The following is a 19,290-nucleotide window of genomic DNA, read 5'->3' as shown; positions in this document are numbered from 1 at the left end:
TTTCCCAGCACTTTGTGGCAGATGATTTTATTTATCAAATATTCAACATCCTGATTCAAAGGCATGGATTAGGTAATCAGTCATGTGAATTGACCTTTGGAAATCTAAGCACCTTGACTACACTGTATGCATTTTACTATTAGCACAGTTACTGTCAGTGCTCCTGGCACTAAGAAAAAGCCAGAGGAGCACTCTGTTCTCTCTGAGGTTTTCCTTTAAGGGCATGGCAAATGGACCTTTGTATTTTTTCTTGCTACTCAACTGAAAGCTTTTGTATTTTTAAATTTTGGTATTTTATATTTCCTTCTTCAGGACGAGATACCAATGTCTTGGTCTACATCAAAAGAAGGCTAGCAATGTGTGCCAGAAGACTCGGGAGGACCAGGGAAGCAGTGAAAATGATGAGAGATGTGAGTTTGAATTTGTGTTTGGGAACAGTAGCAATGCACCTGACTTAGAGAGGAGGAGCTGACTGAATAGCCTTTAGCAGAGAGCACCAGTGATGGTGCAGTGGTCCTGTGGGTGCTGGAGCGGCCAGTCTGGGATTCAGCTCTAGCTCCCAGTGTATTAGATGAGTGATCTTGGTTGGGCAAGTGACTCACTGCTCTGCGCCTGCTTCCTCATCTATAAAATGGGAATAGATAGTGAGAACTTTAACAGTAACAATATTAATAACAAAAATAATGACTGCTTAGGATTGTCGTGAAGATTAAATGAGATAATATATGCAGAGCTTTCCATAGAGTGACTGGCATATTTAAGGAAGTGTCAGTACATGTCCTTGTAATAAAACCTCTGGAGCTGTAGCCAGAAGCCAAGAATGACATCAGCCATTTTAGCTAACTGACTTTTTGTGTGTGTATGGTGTTAGGAAGATTTGAATAAACTGTGGATCTAATTGCTCCCCTCAAGTTTAATAATAGTATGATCTAATCTGATTGAAGTCATTTCAAGCATTTTCCTAGATTCTTGAATCAGGATATTTTATTAGTAGTAGTCAACAGAAGAAGAGAGGAAATAGCTAAGAGTTTTAAAATGAAAGGGAACTAAGGGAGGTTATTACTCGATAAAACGGTGGTTTTTAGGCAAACCGATAGAGGAACTTTGACTTCCACATTTCCTAAAATATTTCTTATTTTTTCATAAAGAAAGGACACCAATGGGAATTGTATTTATAAACCATTTTCTTTTTAAAAACAATTTCAGAAAACTTTTGCCAACATTTCATGCATCTACTGTCTTCCCAAAGTCAGGAGACACAGGTAACCTCCTCTTATAAAATTGAAAGAACCAAGGGGCAAGATAAAAGTGGCATCTTGCCCAGTTCTCAGCTTTTGGGTTTGAGAACAGGACTGTGTAAACCTAGTGAGCCTTTTGTCAGTTTATCCCTGGAAGGGCAGTTATTCATATAAATTCCCAGTTGCTCTGGCATGGGACGGCTGCACTCCAGGCCCACCCCTAGTTATTTCTGCAACTTACAGCGTAATGTGGAGGTCGAGTGGGATCTGTGCCTGGGTCTGGCTCCTCCATAAAGCAGCATGATACCCCCCAAACCCGAGGAGAGGAACAAGAGGAGGGAGATTTCAAGATAATTCTGTTTGACTGAAGGTGATAGATGCTTCATGGGCAAAGCCACTGCAAAGGGGTTGTCCCAGGATTAAGTTCTTTTGGTTGGAGGAAGAATTTAAAGAATGTTTGTTATATAGTATAAGTGCTAATTTTTATAAAAGGAGAGTTCTGTAGAGACATGAACTTGCTCTCAAAGCTTTTTAAGTTGCAGAGAAATTTCATCTTTTGACCTAGTGTAAAAAATCGACCAGTCAGTTTCTTTGTCTCTGAAAGAGTTGAAAATTTTATGAAGGATGGGATATTTATCTTAAACTGGCCCAGCCACACTCAGCCTTCTAACAAGGCGTTTTAAATTTACCGCCTCATCTTAACCTTGGTTTAGCTTGGGACGGGCATGCACGGAGGAGCAGATATTGGTGATTTTCTTTATTATATGCTGAAGCAATTTCATAGGAGAAATGAATTGGGGTGATTTTAATTCCAGTTTTTTCTGTCAGTCTCATTCCGATGGTCATCAGTTGTAGTATGTGCATATACGGTTTCACATGATTAAAACCCATACAGCTATGCTATGGTTTGACTTTTATTTAACACTATTTTATTTTATTTTTAAAAGATTTTATTTATTTATTTATTCATGAGAGACACACAGAGAGAGGCAGAGACATAGGCAGAGGGAGAAGCAGGCTCCACACAGGAAGCCCGACGTGGGACTCGATCCCGGGTCTCCAGGATCACACCCTGGGCCGGAGGCGGCGCTAAACCACTGAGCCATCCTGGCTGTCCTTTAACATTATTTTATATTTACAATTCCATTTATTTGACTTAGTCCAAATATAGATCTTGGGAGGAAAATCTGGGATGCAGAGAGTAAGAATAAGCCCTGGGCAGAGAGTAAGAAAACTTAGATGTGAGTCTCAGCTTTGCTCTTTACTAGCTCTGTGACCCAGGGCAACTGCCTTCTTTTACGGGCTTTTCATTTGTCTTTTGTAAATTGTGGTTAGTGACTCTTAACTAAAAGGGTAATTGATGGAAAAATGAGGAGAATGAAATAAAATAATACGAACATGCTTAGCATATGATAGACAGGCTTACATTTTTTTTCCCCTATTTTTTCCTCCATTATGTAAGTATGATGTAATTTGCTTGACCATTCCCCTGATGGACATTTTGAGATATTTCTGATTTTTTTTCTTGAATTTATCTAACAGTAAGTCAAGCAATCTCTTTTTCTCTCTGTACACACACACAGATATATGTACATGTGTATCTGTATTTATATATGTATTTCTTGGGCTACTTTCCTTAAAAAAAAAATCTGTTGTGTTACTGGAATACCAATACATGTTGCCTTTTGACTGGGTGTATAGAGCATCCAGTAGGTATGGGCCCTACTCTTGTACCAGTCCTGGGAGGGACACTGTGGGACATTGTGTAGATGTGTTTCTAAGAGAAATATTCATAGTGCTCTTTTCTTTACAAACTCCTGGCACCTGAACGGAGGAGCGGAGGTTGAGGACCTCTCTGTCTATTGAAGCTGCATCTGGTTTCAACCTGGTGGGAGACAATTGATGGTCAGACCTGACTCTTCTCAGGTCAGGGGTCACACATAAATGGGAACTTCAGTGGGGGTTTACTGCCTTAATAATATGCACATAAACCATCTTGCTGCAAAGGTTTCCCCTGATAAAACACACGCTGGATTCCAGGCAGCCTTGCTGATGAAGCATTAAGGCAGGAGGATCTAATTTCTCCTTAAGACACAGTAGCCCCACCCTCTGTGCATTGGTTGAAACCTTCCTGGAGCGGATTTTAAGGTGGAACCAGAAATGGTAGAGTCAGAATGCCTTCCCTGTAGAAAGTAGACTCTTCAAAAACAATTCCCTGGAAATCCCTTCAGGAAGGGAAACTGTTAATTGGTGAGATAGCCTGAAAGAGAACGAATGGGAATTCTGGGAAGGCCAACTGTAGATGATTATGGATCTAATAAAATATTGATACTGTGAGTAAAATATTAATGAAGTGAGAACACGGAAGTTCCTTAATGTCAAGATTCATGGCTTCTCATTTTAAAAGTAGCACATTAATATAAAAAAAATAAAAACAACAGATTAATTACTTTGAAGTCTCAAGATGTTTTCTCAAAAAAAAAAAAACTCTAATTAGCTTCCTTTTGCAGTCAAGAATATGGAAGCACCTTATTGAAGGAATGTTTTTGGCAGTGGGTAGAGCTGCCAGAGAGCATGCTGGCTTTTGAATTTTACTATATGGTATTATTTATTATTCAAAATGAAAAGAGTTGCATTTTCTGCTTTTTTAAGTTTAAAGAAAAGTCTTTTTGTTCTAATTTTAATCTTGCCTCTTTAACATTTGATATAGGACACAATTTCTTCTTTCTTTTTAACTTTTTACTTTTTAGCTAACCTCAACTTTTGTTGCTGTCCCCCCCCACACCACCCCCCTAGTTTTCCTGGCCCTATTTGAGTAGATTTGGAATGGAATTCATAAGGCTGACTGTTTGGCCCCTTAGCCATACCCTGTCAGAACTATCGTAGAGAAACTGGCACGGATCGGATTGCTTGCCCATAGGAAAGAACCTAAGAGCTCCTCTTGCTCCAGGTCATTTGGTCTAGAGTAGGGCTTCTCAGTCTTTGTTCGATTGACATTTTAGGCCTGTAAGTCTTTGTTGTGGATATTCTGTGCCTTGTAGGGTATTTAGCAGCATGCCTGGCCTCTACCCACCAGATACCATAGCAACCTGCCCCCTTGTTACTCTCCAGTGTGACAACTAAAAATATCCCTAGATATCTCCTGGGGGGCAAAATCATTCCTGTTAAGAACCACTGACTTGGAGAATCCTAAAGCGAGTGTATCTGTTTTGGGGCAGACATTGGGTTTTTATTCAGTCTTACTGTTGGTAGTCTGAGCTCCTACTACTGTGAGCACAGTGTTTTTGTTTTTGTTTTTTAAGATTTTATTTATTTATTCACGAGAGACACAGAGAGAGAGAGAGAGAGAGGCAGAGGGAGAAGCAGGCTCCCCATCGGGAGCCCGATGTGTGGGACTCGATTCCGGGACCAGGATCACGCCCTGGGCCAAAGGCAGACGCTCAACCACTGAGCCATCCAGGCGTCCCGAGCACATCATTCTAAAGCATCCCTAGAATTGATCAGTTCCTGGGACCAGGCTGGTTTGGGAGGCTGTATGTCTTAGATGGGATTACCCAAAGAGATACTCCAGGGCATGAAGAGTAAATGAACTTGAAGATTTCGGTGGGATTGTGGTTGGAGTGAGGAGAGAGAGGGGGAGAACATGAGGGCCTGAGGTGGGGTAGTGACCTTCCTTGCCCCTTGTGCATGCTTCCACACCACTTTTTGCCTCTCTTCCCTAAAATCCACAGCTCCTTTGACAATCGACCATAGGCCCTCAGACTTTATCACCTGTTTCCCCTCTCTTTTGTAGTTTTCTGCAGATCTCTGTGTCATTCTCCCTCATTCTTCTTTCACTCTTTCTGCAGCACTGCCTCTTTCAATAGCTTGGCCTCTCATTTGACACAGATCGTCACAACCTTCTTGAAACATCTTATTTACTTGCTTTTTAGGAGACCAGGCTTCTCTTCGTTCTCCTAGAGTGTCACAATCCATAGGAAAGTACCCCAAACTTGGTGGCTTAAAGAACAGAAGTGTATTCTCTCACAGTCATGAAGACCAGAAAGTCTGAAACCAAGGTGTGGGCGGGGCCATACTCCCTGTAAAGGCTCTAGGAAAGAGTCCGTTCTTGCCAATCCTTGGGGTTCCTTGACGTGTAGGCATATCACTCCAATCTCTGCCTCTGTCTTCACGTGGCATTCTTTCTTGCTGTTTATCTGTGTCTTTGTGGTCAAATTTCCATCTTCTTGTAAGGACACCACTCATGTTGGATTTAGAATTGGATATATGACCTCACCTTAATTTGTTACATCCACAAAGACCCTGTTTCCAAATAAAGTCACATTCACAGAATCCAGGGGTTAGGACTTCAAAATTTCTTTTGGGAGGACATAGTGCCATCCACAATACCAGGTCATATTCAATAAAAGCAAAATATAGGTATTCTGTATATATTTTCATTCTCTCTAAAAATAGGGTAGAAATGTGGATATCAAAGAAAAAAAAATCCACCTACCTAAAATTTGAGCTTAAAACAAACCTGTGACTTGTTTATTACTATGCATATACATTCCCTAGGGAAGTAACATTATTTTTAAATTAATGTAAATTAAAGTGAGTTATATTTAGAGAATTATTATAGATGTTCATTATATATCCCTTTTAGGTCATTAGTGGTATCCTATGGTGGGAGCAATTGACTTTTGAGGATTAATTTAACAGCACTAATAGTAAGAGGATGCCCTTTAGATGATTTGTGAAGAGTAGCACTTCTGTTGAAAGCATACTTTAGAAAATATACACCTCTGGGACTAATCAGAGCCTTTGGAGCATTAAGGACTGTCGATTTGCATTTTTGCCTACTTATGATCATGAAGAAAAACCTTCATAAAATCAGTGATTTGTAAAAGAGAACTACTATGCCATTCCCAAGTTGTTTTAAAATCTCATTTTAGGGAATATTCTGTAACAGAAATTCTGTTTTTATTGCATAAAACAATTTTTTGGAAAAAACTTTCTAGGAGGAAGACTTTAAATGAGTATTTTGGGAGTTAATTTCTATTCTCTTTTATCATTTTCCTCAATCTTAAATTCTAGTTTTGTTCCTTTCTTTTATCTTTCTATTCAGCAAGACATTATTTCCCTCTATCAATATCCCTCTTTTTTTTTTCCCCCTTAAAAGTGTCATGAGTTACTGTGGATAACTTGGCTGATGAATAAATTTAGAAGATGGTCAGTTGATTGTTGAAAGAAGTAAAGTACCATTATGTGGGGGCGGGGCATGGGAAGAGCAGTATTTTAATACCTTCAGGCAACCAGGTTGAGCACAGTTGCTTTCAGGCTCTTAAGAGAACCAGATAAATCATTGAACTAAAAACAAATTGTACAATGAAATATGTTCATTCCTAGTGAGTGTTCCTGTGGTGATTGTTGGCATGTTTCTAGATTCTGTCTTTGCTGAACTTACAAATAAAGAAAGAAATTAATCTTGAAAGCAAATGCTGTAAATAAAAACTCATTGATCTTCAAAGTTAGACTTTACATGAACCCTTGCTTTCTATCATGACTTGTTTTTCTGGATTGGCCTGAAACGTTATCTAAGATGACTTATTTAGTAAATAATTGGCAATTAGTGATTTACATAGAAAGGAAAAGTGTTTAAGAGCAAAAATGGCTTTATTAATTATTGATTTCCCTACTTGCATCAGTAAGGATGAACCATGGTTTTATCAGCATTGTATTCTGTATTCACTCTATGAAGCGCAGATGGTAACTAGTCCCCGACGCAGATGAGAATTGTTTAGAAATAGTGTTATTTGGGGCAGCCCGGGTGGCTCAGCGGTTTAGCGCCACTTTCAGCCCAGGGCGTGATCCTGGAGACCCGGGATCGAGTCCCACGTCAGGCTCCCTGCATGGAGCCTGCTTCTCCCTCTGCCTGTGTCTCTGCCTCTCTCTCTCTCTCTCTGTGTCTCATGAATAAATAAATAAAATCTTAAAAAAAAAAAAAAAAGAAATAGTGTTATTTTATTTACCATTAGCTCTTATCATTTACACGGAAGTCTTACTTGGACATAATAAATACATGACTGATACATTAACTGTCACTCTCAGGCTTTTTCATATGCTGGGTCCAGATTTTTTGAGGTAGTGAGTAGTATTTACTGCTGAGTGAAACCTTCGATATATATGGCTGGCCCATGAGCAGTTCTAGGCATGTCAGGGCCTGTCCTCCGGGAGATTGATTTAGCGTCCCTCCTCCAAACTCCTCTTCTTGACCTCCTTTCCCAGGCATTGATCTTCTGCTTCTGCTTTATAGCTATGTCTATAACCAGTTCTCTTGGAGTCCTGCTCTTCTGCATTTCACCTTCCCCGTACTCAATCCTGGTTCTATTCAGTGGCTCCATTCATGCCCACCGGATAGACATCTGGTTCCACATCTTCTCTCTTTCTTTTTTACCCTACAGACCTGGTTTATTCTTGTGATACCCAGATTGCACCGAACCATTCATCCTTTGATTCATTCAATGAAAATGTATTAAATTTCATTTCATGCCAGGTATAATTAGTGAAAAAACAAAGACCCCTGACCTTATGCAGTTAACATTCTAGCAGGGAGAAGAGACAAAAAACAAACAAAAAAAAAACCACAAAAAGACCCACAGTAATTGTATATTTTTGTAATATTTAAAAAATTGATAAATTCTGGTGAAAAACAAAGCGGAGTAGGAAAAGGAGGATTAGGAAAGCTAGCGGGCAGAGAATAAGGAGGCCATGGAAGTCCCAGGTTCGATAGGATCTGGTATGTGTCATTTTGCACAGCGAGCATCCTATTTTAAAAGATGACATTTTACCAAAGACCGAAGGAGGTGCAGAATTTAGTCATGTAATGTATGCTCCAAGGCTGTGAGGCAGGAGTATGCAAAAGAGTCCTGGGTGGATGGAGGGACAAGATAGGATTTGTGGACTGTAGTGGGATAGGGTTTGTGGTCTGTAGTAAGGATTTCAGCTTTTTCTCTGGCTGAAATGGGGAACTTTGCAAGGTTTTGATCAGAAGAATGACAAGGCCATTTTTAATTTTTACAGGATGCTATGTGCAAGGGAGAAGCAGGGAGATAATCAGAAGGTTCTTATATTAATCTTGGTTAGAGACAATGGCTACTCGGGCCAGAGCAGTAGCAGAGGAGGTGGCAAGAAGTGGTCAGATTCTAGATATGTTTTGAATGCAGGGCCAACAGTATTCGCTAATTGATTAATATGCCCTGTGAGAAAAAGTCAAGGATAGTCCTAAGGATTTTGTCTTGGAAAGAGAAGAGTTTTTATCAGTTAGACGTGGAAGCCTGCAGATAGAACAGTTTTGGGGCAGGGGTGAAGGGGAGGAAGGTTAAGAAGGTTAGTTTTGAATATGTTAATTCGAGAGAACATATATTCATTTTTATCTTAAATAATTGCTTCTTGATCTTTCTGTGGACCATAGCAAATTTTTGCTTGATTGAGATGAGGAAACCATTAAAAAGACAAAGAGTAATAGAACGTCTGGGTTTGATGGACTCTCTTCTATAATACAGTTGGTGAGGAACTCTCATCACAAGTACCACTCCATTTCAAAATGCCAGCAAGATACACCTGAAGTGGTTGCAGAGAAACCATAACCATAACAATCTTGTAAAATATATAATACAGCGGCATGTGTATGTTTAGTTTGCATGTGTGTAGATTTCTGTTTCTTACCATTTTCACTTAATACTGTTTTTCAGGTCCGTCCATTTTTGCTCTAGGGACCTCTAGTATATAGTTTGTAGTGGGATTGCCGGATATGACGGCATATGCGTATGGGATTTCATTTCATTATGCCCTGTCAGTGCACGTTCCAGAATGGCTGTGTCTATGACTGTTTAAATTCTCATCAGTGATACATGACTGTGCCCTTATATCTCAATACGAGGCTGTTTTAAGCACTATATATGTTATATATATTTCAAATTTATTGCATATAACTATGCATAATTATTTCATCATTTAAAAATATCATGTAGGGCACCCCCTGTGGCGCAGCGGTTTAGCGCCGCCTGCACAGGCCCAGGGTGTGATCCTGGAGGCCCAGGATCGAGTCCCACATTGGGCTCTGCATGGAGCCTGCTTCTCCCTCTGCCTGTGTCTCTGCCTCTCTCTCTCTCTGTCTCTACGAATAAATAAATAAAATCTTAAAAAAAAAATACCATGTATTTTTTTCCTCTCTTTTTAGTTTGTATTCTGTTTCTTTGCTGCTTTTTACTTTTATTTTCCCTTGTTAGGGGTGTTTCTATTTTATTAATCTTTTCAAAGAACTAGGATTGGGTTTTATTTATTTTCTCAGCCATTGGCCTTGTCAGAAAAAGACATTTTTGTCTTTATTCCAGTTTTTTTTCTACACATATTTGTACTATTTTGTTCTTTCTCTTCCCTCCTTCATCCTGTGTTTATTGCCTTGTTTTTTTTTTTTTTTTTTTTTTTACCAATTTTTAGGTTGAACACTTAGCACCATTGAATTTGATTGAAATTGTATTCCCTTTCAATTTCATCTTATCCCATATAGTATGTGTTTAGTTCCTTGCCATTGATTTGTGATTTTTTTTTTTAATGTTATGCTTAGAGAACATAGATCATACAGTACTGATTTGGAGGGAATTTATGGATGCTTTCCTTTGAGGCCTAGTATATGGCCACTTTTTATAAATGTTATATCTATTTAAAAGTCGGTATGTATTTACTAGTTTGAACTTATTATTCATGTTATTTGAATCTTCTGTATGTTAACTTATTTTGTCTGCTTGCTCTATAAGTTTCAGAGAGATAGAATTCATAGATAGATAAGATTCAGAGATAGAATATTCACCATTTTTTCTTTATTTGCTTTTCCTACATTGCTTAGTTAATTGTTGCTTTATATATTTTGATGCTACATTGTTAGATGCGTTCATGTTGATTATTCTGTCTTACTGACATAGCATTAAGAGTATATAATGCCCCTCTTTTTGTCTCTTACTTTTTTCCTGCCTTGATTTTCTTTTTAACTTGTACTAAAAGTGAATGTTCTAGCTTATGTGGATTTATATTTAGTTCCAATTTTTTTTAAGGTTTTATTTATTTATTTTGGAGAAAGATAGAGAGCGTGAGCAGGGGGAGGGGCCAAGGGAGAGACAGAATCTCAAGCAGACTCCATGCAGAGCACAGAGCCTGATGTGAGGCTCAATCCCAGGACCCTGAGATCATGACCTGAGCTGAAACTAAGAGTCAGATGCTTAACCAACTGAGCCACCCAGGCACCCCCCCATTTTTTTTTAAGAGTGCATGGATATTAAGGGTGGGAGGGCAGAGGGAGAGGGCAAGAGAGAATCTTAAGCAGGCTCCGTGCCCAGTGTAGAGCCCAACATAAGGCTCAATCTCAGGACCCTAAGATCATGACCTGAGCCAAAAATCATGGTTGGATGCTTAACTGACTGAGCCACTCCAGTTCCAAATTTTATAATCAAATTTTCTGTGACTTTTTGATGGACCATTTGGATCTGTGAAATTTTTGCCAAATACTGTCTTTACTAATTGTAGACTTTTGTACCTTTGGTTGATATGTTTTTCCCATTTGTGTTTATTGTCATTATTATTTCGTTTAGTCATTTTTGCTGTTTTTCATGTTTTGTATCTGTCATACTTTCTGTCTTCCTTTCTTCTCTTCCACTGAATGGATCTGCTGGTTAAACATTTAAAATTTTTGTTTCATTCTTTTTGTGGTCCCTACTTACTAAAATCTATACTTATATTTATGTTTCTTGATCAATTATTAAGCTTACCAATATATATTATCTTCTCCCTAATGATACACTTAACTTAGCCTATAATTGTCCCCTCTCTAGACTCATATAGCAACCAGGAAAACTTTATCCAGCTCTTTCCTCTGTGAAGATGTACAGGAAGGACCTGTGTCTCTCTTGAATAAATAAAAATAAAATCTTAAAAAAATAAGACAGTAATATAATTGAGAATGATAGTGTGTGTGAGTATCTACAGGAAGGGCAGTATCTGTGAGATGTACAGGAAGGACCAATATCTGACTGACTGTTGGTTTGGCAGAGCTGCCTCTGACCAGAAGCCAGTGAAGCTGTTGACTTCTAGGATGGACAGAGAGACAACTATTGGAAACAGACATACTGGCTGACCTGGCCTAGCAGGAACAGAAACCATAGAGACAGTAAAGCCAGCGATGCATGTGATGACCAGAGAGGCCAATGAACTCGGTCTCTCGGGTTTCCCTTTTTAATAATCGAAGCAAAAGTATTACATATATCTCCTTCCTGGACAGTTGTCTGTCCTACTTATGAAGAGCATATACTCTGACAGCTTTCTCCCTTTCCCTGGGCCAGGGAACACTGTTTTTGTGATTCAAGAGCCCATGGGTGCACAACGGTACTTTCTGAGACCTGAGTCTCATGGAGCCCTTTAAATATAAGCTTAGTCTCTAGTAGGGCACCCTCCTAATACTCTCCCACTAGTAACATTTTTATTGCTTAAGTAGAGTCAAAAAAGTTCTCAAATACTCTAGACTCCTCTCTTTGCTTCACTTTTCACATTCAGTTAACGTGTACAGGTCTTGTAGGCTTCTCTGCCAAAATGTGTACACAGTTGTACAACTGTGCTGCTGTGATCCTCATTCAGGTCACTGTCATCTTTCATCTGAACTATGCGGTTGGTTTCCAGGATTCTGCTCCTGCCCTTGTAGAGTCCTTTCTCAGGAAGTAGTGAGATGTGTTTTAAAACTCAGATCAGAACTAGTCATGTTCCTACTTAAAAGCCTTTAGTGATTTACTCTTACATTTAGAATGAAATGCAGACTCTTTATAAGGCCTATAAGGCCCTATATAATCTACTCCCTGCTTACTCTTCCGAATTCAGTTTATGCTTTTGTTTTCCCTCATTCACTAGGCTATAGCTACATTAGGTTCTTTTTGAGTATTCCTAGTTTACTTGTTCCTTCCTTAGGCACTTTGTGCAGACACTTGTCTTTGCCTGGAGTACTCTGCTCCAGATCCTCACTGGGCTGGGTCCAACTTGTCATTTAAGCTAACCTAGAATATCACCTTAGAAGAGCTTTCCCTGATACCCAGGTGTAGGAGCACGGTGCATATTGGGCCCACACCCGCCCCACGCACACACACTCATAGATACTCACACTATCATTCTCAATCATATTACTGTTGTTTTTTTTTTTTTAAGATTTTATTTTTATCTATTCATGAGAGACACACACAAAGAGGCAGAGACACAAGTAGAAGGAGAAGCAGGCTCCATGCAGCAAGCCTGATGCAGGACTCAACTCTGGACCCTGGAATTATGCCCTGAGCCAAAGGCGGATGCTCAATCGCTGAGCCACCCAGGTGTCCCAACTGTCTTTTTTTTTTTTTTTTTTATTGCCCTTCCATTTTTGAAATCTTATTTATTTGTTCACCTACTTATTGTCTACATTGCCTACCTCCACCAGAAAGTAAACGCCACAAGGACAGGAACTTTATTTTGTTCCCTGGTACATGACAGCTTCTCATTTAATTTTGTTGAACGAATGGATGGATGTATAGTTGCCTGGGTGGGGAATAGACAGGAGTACTTCCCACCTACGTCCCACCAAATGCAAAAGTGAAGACCTGACTGAGAATCACAACCCCCCCACCTTAAGAGCTCTTTTCTGTCCTGAACAAATGGAAGTTTATTAAGTTTCTTTAGCAAATACTTGTCTGATTATAGATTAGGCAAGATTTCATTTCTGTTGCTCTCTTGGGTAGGTATGAGAAGGCTGCTCAGCCCAACTGTTATATGGCCAGGTGTTCAGTTATGTATGGTTACTGTCCGAGAACCCACTCTTGCTCTCTGTCTCTGCCACTCCCAGTGTGGAGTCTCTCTGAAGAAGAGCTGCAGCTTCCTCAGCTTTCTCTGCTATGGTTTAATCAAGTCTCATTTGTACTTTAGGGAAATTTGTCTTAGGGAAGTAGTAGTCTTAGAGAAATTTGTTAAAATCTCTCATTCAGTGGCTCTGCCAGCCACTCCTCCTATCCCTGTTGTTTTCATCACAAATACAGATTTTTCTTCTTTTGTAACACTTCCCTATCATTTTCATAGGTTTGTGGGAGGGAGAGGAGGTAGACATATTTGTTTAGTTTTTCATCTCAATTTGTAAGTTTTCATCTCAATTTGAACTTTTCCTGAGTTCTTTTACTACAGTGGTGTAGGATGCATACCAGCTTCTTTTTTTTTTAAGATTTTATTTATTTATTCATGAGAGACACACACACAGAGACACAGGCAGAGGGAGAAGCAGGCTCCATGCGGGGAGCCCGATGTGGGACTTGATCCCGGGTCTCCAGGACCACATCCTGGGCCGAAGGCGGCACTAAACTGCTGAGCCACCTGGGCTGCTCTCGTAACAGCTTCTTGTGTAGACTTGGAGTCAATGTGTCAATAAATAACTCTGTTTGCTGTTCTCTTACACCCCTGATTTAAAAAAGGGAAATTTATTTAGACTTTTCTCTAAAGAGTAAGAGTTCATTTTATGCTGCTGCATCTGACAGTATGTCCCTTTCACAAACATAGAAATGTTACTCTTGTCTGCTGTAATTTCGTTTTTCGATCTTGCCTTCTATTCTTCAGTAATAGAAACACTCACATCCAAATGCTCTGGGTTTAACTTAATGGGTCTTGGTGGAACAATCTCAGTGGATTGTAAGTCCAGTTTGAGAGATTTAAGAGGTAGAGTTGAAAGAAATTGGAAATCCATTGGAAAAATTTCTTCTGTTTTTGTTTTTACGTTCAGGGCATTGGTTGTAGTGTGAGAGAGCATGCAAGAAAACTCGTGGATGACTTGAATTTCTAGCTTGGAAAACTGGAGAGGCAATGGTACCATCATGAGGATTGAGATTGTAGTATAAGTACCTGGTTTGGGGGAGGTGGGAGGACAGGAGGAATTTAGATAATGCTACTTTTGCAGTAGCAGGTCATTGCAATGGAAATATCTAGTAGGTGGTGGGATATATAGACCTTGAGCAGAGGAGACCTGGGCTGGAAGAAGTTCTGGGAATGATCAGCATGGAAGGTGATTAAAACCATAAATGAGGATGAGGTCATCTAGGGAAGAGTGAATAAAGTTTAAAGGAAAAAAAAAAAGACTGGAGAGGAGTGCAGAATAGGTTGATGAAAGGAGACTTGAAAAGAAGTGACTAGTGAAGTAGATAGAAAATCTAGGAGAATATTCTATTATGAAAACCATAAAGAAAGGAAAATGAATATGAGTTCAGAACAATTCTTATCATCATACTTCTCATAAATAACATATTCAGTGAATATTTATCACGGAGAAAATATTTATTACATCTTACTCCAAAGAAGTGGTTGGTAATTTGGCTAAAGCAAGATCAGTGAGATGTAAAGGCTGAAAATAGATGGCATTGTATCGTCAACTGTGAGGTAACACGTCTATTGGAGATGACTCTTACAATAGGCTTTAAATATAAAAGGAGAAGAAAGAGGTGATCATAACTAGAAGGGAACATGAACCTGAGCACGTTGAGATGTTGATGGAAAAACACCGAGAAGAAAGGGAGAAGTTGAACATATATACACAATAGAGGGGCATCGTTGATAGAGTGAAGTCCTGAGGAGTGTACAGTGTTGAATTCCAGAGCACAGGAGGGAAGGAAGAGTCTAAAGGAGGGGTTCCGTGCATGGCCGGCAGGGATACACAGGTCTGGATGCAGGTGGGGATTGTAATAGAGAGATAGGGCTAAAGAATGGAGGGGGGCCCTTCCTGTTGACTGGTTTTCTTGATTCAATTAGATGACAAGATGTTCTGCTGAGAGTTAATTGGGAGGACTGTGGAGGGAGTTATGGAATGTGGGAGAGAAGTCACCAGAGACATTTACTAGAGGTGTGCTAGGCAGTCTCAGCCCCGCAGAAGTTGGAGATCATTGTATTTTAGTTCTTTCAAACCTTACAGTTGTGTTCTTCAGCCTGGATGTTGGGGCAGAAGTGATAGACATCTGGTTTGACCCAAGGTCAGGTGTTACTGGGTGAGTGAAATGGACAGGTAAGGATGTCAGGTGCTTGTGGTAAGATGATGAGCCATGTGCTCTAGGTGGGAGAGGGGGAAGGGAGGCAAGGAAGGTAAGAAGGGACGATGGATTCATTGTTTGCAAAAACAGGCGTCTGTTGAGGGCCTGCAAGGTGGTGGTCCCACTTCTAGGCACCCAGTACATCACGGAGAACAAGACAGCCAGCAATTACAGATGCCTTGGAACAATTATTACTGAAGAGGGGACGTGGGTGATAAAGACAATCACAGACTGTGGTGAGCACTATGAAAAAAATAAAAGGCTGCTGTGACAGAGGGTAACCAGGAGGGGCTACAGAACAACTTGTTACAGAGAAAGCTCATTCAGAGACCCTGGAAAGAATTGGACAAGAATGAAAAAGAGTCTGAGGTGAGTAAGGGGAAGGACGGAATGAGATGAACTTGAAAAGGCAGGCAGGAGCTTTGTCACTTAGGGCTTTGCAGGAAATAAGGGTTTCGATTCATTGTTAAGTATAGGGGAAACTGGTTAACATATGTAATGCAGGGCGGGTATAACCTCACTGATGTTTTTTAGCTCCATTGTTGAGAATGGAGGGCGAGGATGAGAACGGGAATCCAGGTAAGCAGTTAGAATAGCAGTCTAGGCAAACCTGATGAGGGTTTAGAATTGGGGGTGGTCATGGAGAAGTGGATGATTTTGAGATATATTTGGACATAGAATCCATAGGATTTTACTAAGGCAAATTTTATTGGCTCTACTTTCAAAATATAGATAGAGTCCTACCACTTCTTACTGTGTCCACAGCCATCCCCTTAGTAGGGCCTGAGGTTAAAAGTAAGAATATGCAGGGATGCCTGGGTGGCTCACTGGATTAAGCACCTGACTCTTGATTTCAGCTCAGGTCATGATCTCAGGGTCATGAGATCGAGCCCCAAGTTGGCTCCCTTCTCATAGGCAGTCTGCATGAGATTCTCTGTTTCCCTCTGCTCCTCCCCACCCACATGCTGTCTCTCTCTTTCAAATAAAAATAAATTTTTGAAAAAAAAAAAAAAGTATGCAGCCAGGTGACCAAATCCTCAGTGTATGAGGACTTGTTACCTGATAGAAAACATGACTGAATGATGGTGGCAAGTGCTGGAACATTATGGCATGAGTTTCAGAAGAGGAGGAACTGTCACCCAAGGGCAGGGCTGAGCAGTAATGGCCTGGGTGTGCTTTGGGGAACTAGAAGAAGCCAGCCTGACATTCTTCGTGGTAGACACAAGTTTTTTTTGGGGGGCGGGAGGAATGGGGAATTAGCTGCAAGAAAAGCAGTGAACTTAGGTTTGTGTTGCATAAATGTTTCATGGAAGAGTGGGGGGAATTTGTATATCGTGAGCTCAGGTTCCAGCAATAGAGTGGAAAGACTTGGGGAGGAAAGGGAACACCAGAAGGCAGAGTGATGACAGAGCAGTGTGGGGATTAATGTCAAAGGTTGAGGTATTGACCTTCTGCCCGTTGCTATAAAAGAATCTTTCATAATACTTGACTTTCAGCATGACCCCGTTGTGAGATCTCTGCCAGGGCGAGTATTTGTTAACTGTGCCCCGGATAACCAAATGAGTTAATCTCCTGACTAGGGTTATTTACCATTACCCATGTGAATGTGGAAGGGTGTGTGCCAAACACAGTTATTGTGGTTTTGGCATAAAAAAGTCCTCTCTGACAGTGATTGTTGGCTGGTGTGTTCAGTTGCTCGTTGAGGCCACTCCTGGAACAGGAGAGCAATGCCATGTCATCACAGAGGGAAGGATGCTTATCGTCCTGTTTTCCGTTACTGGGCCTGCTTCCAAGCCATTTGAAATATGCATTAAGTCGTTCAGATTTGTTCATGATCTCAAGGCCAGGGTACAGCCCTATTGAATCTGTTTAAGATGATAAAGGAAATGTTTTACTCAAACTGTTACCTGTCAGTTTTAAGGAGGGTACAAATCATTCTCTTCCTCCAAACAGGAAACTTCTTCCTGCCCTTGTCTCCAACTTCACCCTTGCAGAAATTTTACATTCACATGATAAGGTGGATAATACAATGGTGCTATCAGAACCTTGCTTTTGGAAAGGAAAGTTCTTAGACTTCTTCAAGGGCAGTAAAGAATTGCCAGTGAGGAGGGTAGAAGTTAAAGGAGAGAATCATCTTGAAAAAGATTCCTAAATTCTTTCATTTTTAAGATTTTATTTATTTATTCACGAGAGACACAGAGAGAGAGAGAGGCAGAGACACAGGCAGAGGGAGAAGCAGACTCACCACGGGGAGCCCGATGCGGGACTCGATCCCTAGACCCCGGGATCACGACCTGAGCCAAAGGCAGATGCTCAACCACTGAGCCACCCAGGGTCCCAGATTCCTAAATTCTGACCAGGGTTATGCTTTTATCCTTATCTGATTGAGGATTAAATGCACGAGAGCATTTTATATTGGAAATATTTTTGTTAGGATCTGCATAAATGCAAAACTTGTCTTGTTCACTAGCAAATCTAAGGAAGATTTCTCTTTCAGGAATGAATGGAGTGTACTTTTGATGAGAAAAGTAGATAAGTATTTAGGTAACCTTCCAACCCTCTGAGTCACTACAGAGCTATCAGATGATTTGCATCGTGCCTACAACTGTTTCTGTCCTCAGTTCAGTTATTGGTGATGCGTTTATTTACATTGTGGGCTCAGTTTCATGAAGAACTAGCTAACTGGTGATGTAATTGTCCACACAGATCATGTATTGATCATATCACTTTTCAATAGATGCAGCTTAATATTTTCCTTTAGATCAGCTCTGAAAATGACATTTTCTTATTAATATCTGTCCAAGCCTCTCACGTCTGCATTTGATAGTGATCTGTGCAAATGGAACTCTCCGAGTCTCTCAGGACTCTGGTAAACAATTCGTTCTTTCCTTTCACGGCCCTTAGTGTCAGTAAAAATCACTGATGAAATAATAGCCATGCGATACAAAGTGTCTTTTCTATTTTCTGTTTATGCCTTTTTTTTTTTGAAGCTGTAATTAAATAATGTCAAACTTGCAAACATAACAAAATAGTATCTGCTGTTTGAATATAATACAGGCCAAATTCTATAAACTTTAATTAAGTCAAGCTTGCATTGACCTCAGAAGGAATCTGGTTGAGGATCTCTTTTAATTACCTCTGCCTTAAAATATGTAAGAATTTTCACATTGCTTTTCTCACTCATAGAACAATACACGGATAGCGAAACTAATAGATACAAATCAAACTTGAAAGGTTTAAACTGTTGTTTTCATCCTGTAAGTCAGCTGAGAAAAAGCATACAGACTGCAGTTCTAAATTATGTCCATAGAGTATTTCAAATCCAGTGAATTAACTCTCCTTTTTTTTTTCTATTTGAGCTCGTAAATGTTAACCTCAGAAGTGCCTCAGATTCTTCCATTGAAATAAACTTGAACTGACAATAGCCAGATGATGTAAAATTGAAACTGAAATTCTATCCTTGGCCCATCCCATGTTCTTCCCCATAGGTATTAGAAGAATCGTAGGAGAGTTAGTGTTTTCATTGTACGTGAACTGTAATATTTGGGCAAAGCAGGGCATATAAATTACTGACTGCCAGGAGAAAGCAATTACCAGCATAGAGAAGATAGCTGGCAATAAATAAACAGAACTATGCTAGATAGTGAGTGAGTTTAAAGATTTATTTAGAATGACTTAGTTTATAGGAAACAGGCCTTTATATTTATCATATGCCTTCATTCAAGTTTCTTAATAGAAAGGCTAATTACACCACCGAAGCCATTTCTTTTTTGTTCAGTATGCTTAAAATAAAGAAATAATTGGGGATATGCTATATTGCACAACTAAAACCACAAACAAAACTAGTCACAGCAAAACAAGCAAATAGCACTTGGGAAATGCAGTGTACCTGGGTACACATTGTGTAAGGCTGACGGCTCCCATTTGTCAAGCTCCCATGTGTGTCT

General features: G+C 39.9%; 1 protein-coding gene across 11 annotated transcripts in view; it reads left to right on the top strand.

Annotated features, from left to right (window-relative positions):
- ST7 (suppression of tumorigenicity 7) overlaps positions 1-19,290 on the top strand; it is a 241,643-nt gene that overhangs the window by 152,594 nt on the left and 69,759 nt on the right. For all 11 annotated transcript variants that reach the window (XR_013356384.1, XM_077856019.1, XM_077856021.1 and 8 more), the window contains one exon: positions 313-410. Coding sequence is in view for 10 of the 11 variants with exons in the window: in XM_077856019.1 (XP_077712145.1) it covers positions 313-410 (98 nt within the window). In the remaining variant the exon portion in view is untranslated. The remainder of the gene's footprint in view (positions 1-312; positions 411-19,290) is intronic.

This window comes from Canis aureus, chromosome 18, assembly GCF_053574225.1.
Source record: "Canis aureus isolate CA01 chromosome 18, VMU_Caureus_v.1.0, whole genome shotgun sequence".
In the NCBI taxonomy this organism is placed as follows: Eukaryota; Metazoa; Chordata; class Mammalia; order Carnivora; family Canidae; genus Canis; species Canis aureus.
The sequence above is the reverse complement of the archived record's forward strand: the minus strand, read 5'-3'. Positions and strand labels throughout refer to the sequence as shown.